This window comes from Rhipicephalus sanguineus, chromosome 9, assembly GCF_013339695.2.
Source record: "Rhipicephalus sanguineus isolate Rsan-2018 chromosome 9, BIME_Rsan_1.4, whole genome shotgun sequence".
Lineage (NCBI taxonomy): Eukaryota > Metazoa > Arthropoda > Arachnida > Ixodida > Ixodidae > Rhipicephalus > Rhipicephalus sanguineus.
The window spans coordinates 108,629,134-108,636,705 of NC_051184.2; the positions used below are offsets into that span (position 1 = coordinate 108,629,134).

Genomic DNA, 7,572 nt, shown 5'->3' on the forward strand with positions numbered 1-7,572 from the left:
AAGTTGTTGGGCTCAAGCGGCTGACGGGCTTTTCACAGTTATCAGCGAGAAGAGGAAGATCGAGGCTGAGTGTACCAGAAAAACAGTCAATTAAGGCCGAGTGTGCCGAAAGGAAATCAAGGCCAAGTATGAGGTCATGAGGGCAACGAGCTAGAACGGCGAAAAGGACGACGGTGTGACGACCGGCAATGCTGACACGAGCAGTGCACATTCCGATTACTTCTACAGTACCGCCATCGGCAACACGTATTGCCTGTGTCGTGGACGGCGTCATAATCTTCTGCAAACGGCGGCGTAGAGGGGCGCTCATAATAGACAGGTGTGCGCCTGTGTCAACGAGGGCGGTCACAGGAACATTGTCGACTTTTACTTCAAGCAGGCTGTGGTGTGTGGGCAGCGTCAGTAGAGGATTTGTAGGCGTCGACGGTATTGCAGCTTCACCTCCATAAGCTGCAATATCTAGTTTTCCTGGTGCGAGCGTCCAGAGAAAGTCGGCGAAGGAAAGCGTCGAGGCTGCGGAGAGCGGGATTGGCGGCGTTGCGGCGACGGCGAGCGGGAGTAGCGGCGAACGGGCGAAGTAGCGTCATTGGTGAGAGGTTCGTGAGAGGACGAGTAGAAATTGGAGGGTGCAGCGGCTGAACGTGTAGAAGTGGTAGGGCGCATGTAGGTAGGGTAGGTCTGGCGTGGTGGGTTTGACCAGCGGCGACGGCAATAGCGAGAAACGTGCCCTGGCTGGTGACAGGAAAAGCAGATAGGTTGGTCATCGGGTGTTGCCATTCCGTAGGGTTGCGGAAGGGCACTGTAGGAGAGGATCGGCGAGCGTTGCCTGGGGAGTAAGGCGGTATTACAGGACGAGTCAGGGGACATGCTGAAGGAAGGCCGAGGTTTGCAAATTCCTGCCTGACCACAGCTTGAATGAAGGCCACCGATGGCTGTGAAGGCTCAGTGGTGTGTGCTGTAAAAACGGGTGGTTGAATGGGAGCAGGACAGGCAGCTTCGATCTCCCGACGAACAATGCGTGTGACATTGTCATAGGTGGGCGGCTGGGGAGCGGCTTCACAAGATGAGGTTGGGGCCGTGTTGGGAAGCCGCGTAAATCTCTGAGTTATATGTAGAGGTCGCCACAATTCAGCCTTTTGATTAGGCCGCCACTGGAGTGTGGCGCCCCCTGTTACTGCCGTGCATCATATATATGTTCGTGCCCCAATAAAGTCTTGGTTACATTTTCGTCCGAGCGAGCAGCGTGTACGCGTCAGTCTCTGCGTGTCCGTGCCCCTGCGGCACTAACCACGCGACATTGTGTCAGAAGTGGGATGACATCGCGTGACAGTAAGTTCGGAGCGTAGGAATAACGCCCCCCAGCCCTAGGCCTTACCACGACGGAACGGCAGCACGGCAGCACGATGGACCTCGAGACCGGCGAGCCGCCAAAACTGTACGGCGTGAACCTTCAGCCACCGGCACCGTTCGACTTCGCGAACCCGGCAACATGGTCGACATGGCTCAGCCGCTACGAAGACTTCACCGCGGTTTCAGGACTGACAAAAGCGTCGGAAGACGTGCAGGTACGCTCGCCACTGTACTGCATGGGCCCGGAGGCACGTCCGCTCCTCGAGACGTTCTCGCTCGACGCCCAGTCGCTCGCCTCGTACCAAGTTGTTGCCGCCCGCTTCACTCAGCACTTCGTGCACCCGGCCAACGAGCTCTACGAGTCGTCGCGGTTCCACAGGCCTGTTCAGCTACTCGGCGAAAGCGTCGACACGTACTACGCGGAACTGTGCAGAATGGTGAAGCGCTGCAACTACCAGTCAGCTGCTGTCGAGGAAAGGCTCGTACGCGACCGGTTCGTCGTCGGCCTCCGTGACTCTCGCCTCTCAGATCAGCATGTGCCGAAACGTGAAGCTGACGCTCAAGGAGGCATGGACACAGGCCCGTCAGTCCGAAGACGCCGACAAAGAGAAGGAGTTGATCCAGAACCGCACCGAGCACGCACGCGAGCTTATCCTCGACGCCGCGAAAGCAAGTAAGTTCGCCTCTCGTCGCCGCTCCGGTGCTAAGCCTACTACGTGGCAGCCGCCAGCCGAGCGCTCTCGCGAGCCGCCCACATGTGAATTCTGCGGCCGCGCGCCTCACCGACGTTCGGACTGCCCGGCTCGACGCTCCGCCTGCAACTTCTGCAAAGAGAAAGGCCACTTCGCTGAAGTTTGCAGCTCGCGGAAGCACCAGCAGAACAAGCTCGGCTCCGTTCACCTGCATGCCGTGGGCACGCCCGCCGCTGCAAAGTTCGTCGACGTGACCGTTGACAACTACACAGCGCAGTTCAAAGTCGACTCCGGCGCCAAAGTATCTGCTGTACCCAGCGACTTCCCTACGCTGCCTGCCAAGCTCGACAAAGTCGACAGTCTGCTCAATGGCCCTGGAGGACAGCCACTTCGCGTGCTAGGCTCGTATCTGGCACGACTTCGGTGGCAAGGAAAAACAAGCTGCCAGCGCCTATACGTAATCCAGTCACTCACTGTGCCTCTTCTAGGACTGCCAGCGCTCCAAGCCCTGAAAGTTGTGAAATTTCTTGACGAACTCAAGACTCCCAAAGCAACGCTGCACGCCGAGCTCTTCAAAGGATTGGGCACTCTCAAGGACGAATACGTTATTCGGCTGAAACCCGATGCCGTGCCCTTCTCGCTAAGCGTCCCCCGCAGGATCCCCATCCCGCTGCTCGAGGTCGTCCGCCGCGAGCTGGACAAATTGGAAAGCGCGGGAGTGATCCGCAGGATCGACAAGCCAACTCCATGGTGCTCTGGCCTCGTTGTCGTCAGGAAAGACGATGGTTCCTACCGGCTATGCGTCGACTTGACTCAACTCAACAAAGTCGTCCTCCGTGAACGGCATATTTTGCCAACGGTTGAGCAAGTCCTTGGCCTCCTCGGTGACGCAACAGTGTTTTCAAGGCTGGATGCGACCGCAAGCTTCTATCACGTGAAGCTTTCTGCCGATTCCCAAGAGCTGACGACATTCATCACCCCATATGGCCGATACTGCTTTTGCCGGCTCCCCTTTGGCATCACCTCCGCTCCCGAGTACTTCCAATAACAGATGGCAAGGATCCTGGAGGGCCAAGAAGGGGTCGCCAACATGATAGATGACATTCTGGTTTATGGACGCACCCGCCAGGAGCATGACGCCAGACTGAGCCAGGTGCTATCTCGTCTTGCAAAAGCAGGCATCACGTTGAACGAGGACAAGTGTCGCTTTGGGGTATCCGAGGTCTCCTTCCTCGGAGTTGTCGTCTCAGCTAAGGGTATCAGGCCGGATCCAAGCAAGGTTGAAGCAGTCAAAGCTATGGAAGCTCCCACAGACGTCGCCGGTGTTAGACGACTGCTTGGAATGGTGAATCATCTCGCCAGATTCCTGCCACACATCTCGGACGTCACAGCACACATCAGAGCCTTGCTGAACAAGTCTGCGAGTTGGGTGTGGCAGCATGAGCAAGAGGCAGCATTCAAGAAGGTCAAAGAACTCTTGACGTCAGACAGGTGCATGGCCAAGTACCACCCGTCGTATGCCACGACAGTATCCGCAGATGCAAGCTCTTTCGGACTCGGCGCAGTACAGTTGCAGACTCAACCCTCGGGAGAGCGTCGCCCAGTCGCATTCGCTTCGAGGTCAATGACGAGTACCGAACAGCGTTACAGCCAGACCGAAAAAGAAGCTTTGGCAACGACATGGGCTATCCAAAGGTTCGACGAGTTTGTCCGTGGCATCACCTTCGATGTCGAGACCGACCACCTGCCTCTCGTTTCACTTCTGGCCAAGATGGAAGTGGATATGTTGCCGCCTCGTATTCAGAGACTACGGCTCAAGACAATGCAGTACCAGTTTCGCATGCTGCACGTGCCAGGAAAACTGATAGCAACAGCAGATGCCTTATCACGTATCACCCACAAGGCATCCACTCCTGTAGACACGGTGGAACTCTTCGCAGCACAAGTAGTCGGCTGCATGTCGGAAGTCTTGCCACTCCGCCCTGAAGATGTACGACAGGCACAAGAATCCGATGCAGAGTGCAAGGCTCTCATCTCCTTCTGCCAGCAAGGTTGGCCACGAAAGACCAAGCTACCTCTGCATGTGTCGAAGTATGCCTCCGTGGCAGACGAGCTCTCTGTCTGCGATGGTATCCTGCTGAAAGGCCCCAGGATCGTCATCCCATCATCTCTTCAGCCGGCGGTCTTGACGCTGTTGCACGAAGGCCATCAGGGCATCAACAGGACCAAAGCCCTAGCTCGGGAGTCGGTTTGGTGGCCGGGTATCTCAGCAGACATTGCCTCTCTCGTCGCCAACTGCAAACAGTGCGCTTCCACCCGGGTGAACCTTGCAGAACCCCTAGTCTCCACAGCTCTACCTGGATGCCCTTGGGAATTTCTTGGAATGGACTTGTTCCATCTCAATGGCCAGACGTTCCTCCTGGTGGTGGACTACTACTCGAGGTTCCCCGAGGTGGTGACCCTGAGAAGCACTACAGCTCGGGCAGTCATCGATGCTCTCAAAAGCATCTTCGCACGCCAAGGAATCCCACAAGACGTCAGGTCGGACAACGGCCCACCATTCTTGTCACAAGAGTTTGCGGCATTCGCAGTGTCTTATGGCTTCAACCATGCGACCAGTAGCCCACACTACGCCCAGTCAAACGGAGAGGCAGAGAGGATGGTACGGACAGTCAAGGACCTGTTCCGCAAGTCCAAAGACCCTCACCTCGCTCTGCTCAATTATCGGGACACTCCGGGAGTCGATGGCTTCAGTCCAGCCCAGCTGTTGATGGGACGTCAGCTGAGAACCAGAGTCCCGATGCAAAACTCCCAGCTACATCCCAACTGGCCGCCTAGGCAAGACGTCGTCGCCAAGGATGTAGCCTACAAGCGTAAGCAGACCGACGACTACAATAGGCATCACATAGCTCGAGACCTGCCACCTCTCCAAACGGGTCAGCGTGTGTGGGTGCGCCCTGACCAAGTGCAAGCTACGGTCCTCAGTCCGGGGCAAAAGCCAAGAAGCTACGTGGTTGAAACAGACCGAGGTGGTGTTGTACAGCGCAACCGCCTTCACCTAGTGCCTTTCGTGCCTTCCGCCTCCGGTGAGGAATCGCTGCGAACAGCTGCACAGCAACCATCGCCACCGCAGCAAGTTCTTCAGAAACCTCAGCCTGCCAACAGCATGGGACCTGCGATCCCCTAAGGGCAGCCTTTGCAACATTCCCCAGCAGCCAGGGACCATAGTGGTGGTGTTACACGAACACGGTACGGCCGGCGCGTTGTTCCGCCGCGCCGTTTGAACTTGTGACATTGTGATGTGTTTGGCGTCCTCCATCCTCCCATCAGACTTTCTAAAGGGGGGAGATGTAGAGGTCGCCACAATTCAGCCTTTTGATTAGGCCGCCACTGGAGTGTGGCGCCCCCTGTTACTGCCGTGCATCATATATATGTTCGTGCCCCAATAAAGTCTGGGTTACATTTTCGTCCGAGCGAGCAGCGTGTACGCGTCAGTCTCTGCGTGTCCGTGCCCTTGCGGCACTAACCACGCGACATTATACGGCGGCTCTTGGCTTGTTCAAACCGTCGGCACTCTTTGATGATTGAGTCGACGGTGGCAACGTTGGTATAAACAAGCAGGTTGAAGGCATCGTCTGCGATACCTTTCAGCACATGCGATACCTTCTCCGACTCAGGCATGTGCTCATCAACCTGGCGACAAAGGGCGAGGACGTCGTGAATGTACGCGACGTACGATTCCGCAGAGGTCTGTGCTCGAGTTGCCAGTTGATTCCGCGCAGCCATCTGCCGTCCAGCGGTGTTGCCAAAAAGGTCGCGGATCTTTTCTTTGAAGGATTCCCAGCTCGTAATGTCAGATTCGTGCGTCTCGAACCACACCCGCGGTCGGCCATCAAGGTAGAAAAGTACGTTGGCGAGCATAAGGGTCGGGTCCCACCTATAGCTGGCGCTGATGCGTTCATACAGGTTGATCCATTTGTCAATGTCAACGCCATCCTGTCCGGAGAATACGCCAGGATCACGAGCAGGAGGTAGGACTACGTAGGTCGAAGCCACGGGAGGGGCAGGTGGTGACGACGATGTTCCGTCAACTTGTGACATGGTCGGACCCGCGATGATACGGCCGTTGCGGAGCTTCGTGATGGGTACAGGGAACAACCAGCACCTCCACCACAAAGATGTTACGTAAAACGACACGAGGCGTGACTAGTGACTAGTCAAGATGGAGGACAGCACCCACAGCAGACCGACAGGCCAGTCCTCTTTGTCGTCTTCTGTATGCAGAATGTTTGGCTCTTGATGGGTTAGCTACGTAGCAATATGATCATCAAGGCGCTCGAAGAACAAGTGGAAGAATACTTCTCTTTCGCGCGAGCGTGCGCATGCTACAGTTCGCTCTGCTATTTGTGGTTTTGTTTGCGCTAATATCAGAACAAGAGGAAGAAGACTTCTCTCTCGCGTGAGTTGCGCCTGTAAGTGGTCGCCTTGGGAACTAAGGTTACGCTTACGGCGCGGCACATTGCCCCAGCTTAAGAACCTGGTGAGCCAGCTGCTGAAAGAGCGACGCCTCGCTTCTAGGCATCAAAATTCAAGTAAATTCGCTATAAGTTGCCTGTTATGTGTCAAAATCTGTGACAGCATTCCTTACCAGCACAAGAAGCCCATGCTGCAGCCAGTTTCGTGTCAGGTTTACGTCCGATTGTGGTACCTGCACTCTAACATCCTTTCACAAAGTTCAATGAATGAATGAAATAATCAAGAGTATTAGAATTGGTGAGCCAAGGAGCACTACTTCGGTCTTCGGACAGCGCGAGCGCAAGAGCCCGATAGTGGCTTGACTTCTGCGCATGCGCCCTGGCGGCTCGCAAACTTCTTGGGTCAAACTCTCTAATAAATGACCTGCCATTAACACTCGCCGTTCGGATCATTCAACCGTATTCTGTCGTACAATCGACTCTAGAATAACATACCATACGGGAAGCGTGCGTTGAGGAGGTGACGGGCAAATATTCAGACAGAAATAAACAAGATCACCTTTTTTATTGGGATAGCAATTATAGGCACACTCTAGGCTGGTTTTCGCCGTTCGCGTCGCTATCATGTCCCGTATATATATATATATATATATATATATATATATATATATATATATATATATATATATATATATATATATATATATAAGCCATGAACAAAAATAATTCAGAAATACTTTCCGAAGCGCAGAATCGAACGGGCGACTTCTCGCTCTGCAGCGCGCGGCGTTAGACGGCTAGGCCATGAGGATGCTACTCGCGAGCTATTTATATACACCATTTAAATCAGCGTGCTTTCTTGCTCACCGGCGAGATGGCGCGATGTGCGCGAAGGGGCGTGCTTTAAAGGTCATCGCCCCGCTCGTAGCGTTGCGTGCCAGCTCGCCTCCGTGCACTTCGCCCTACAGGGCACGGTAGCCTGCGCGCGCGCTTGTCTCGTGGAGGGAGGAAGGGGAGTTGTATGTCTTGTGCTATCATTGCTATCATCGCGATGT

General features: G+C 55.1%; 2 protein-coding genes across 2 annotated transcripts; both read left to right on the top strand.

Annotated features, from left to right (window-relative positions):
• Positions 1 to 1,403: 1,403 nt before the first annotated feature.
• On the top strand, positions 1,404 to 3,090 carry LOC119405791 (uncharacterized). The gene is made up of 3 exons (XM_037672620.1): positions 1,404 to 1,832; positions 1,879 to 2,454; positions 2,584 to 3,090. Exons 1-3 carry the CDS (start codon positions 1,404 to 1,406, stop codon positions 3,088 to 3,090), a joined length of 1,512 nt encoding a protein of 503 aa, XP_037528548.1.
• A 3-nt stretch (positions 3,091 to 3,093) lies between these two features.
• LOC119405792 (uncharacterized protein K02A2.6-like) lies at positions 3,094 to 5,229 on the top strand. The gene is made up of 2 exons (XM_037672622.1): positions 3,094 to 3,557; positions 3,738 to 5,229. The coding sequence occupies exons 1-2, from the start codon at positions 3,094 to 3,096 to the stop codon at positions 5,227 to 5,229; spliced, it is 1,956 nt and encodes a 651-aa protein (XP_037528550.1).
• Positions 5,230 to 7,572: the final 2,343 nt, after the last annotated feature.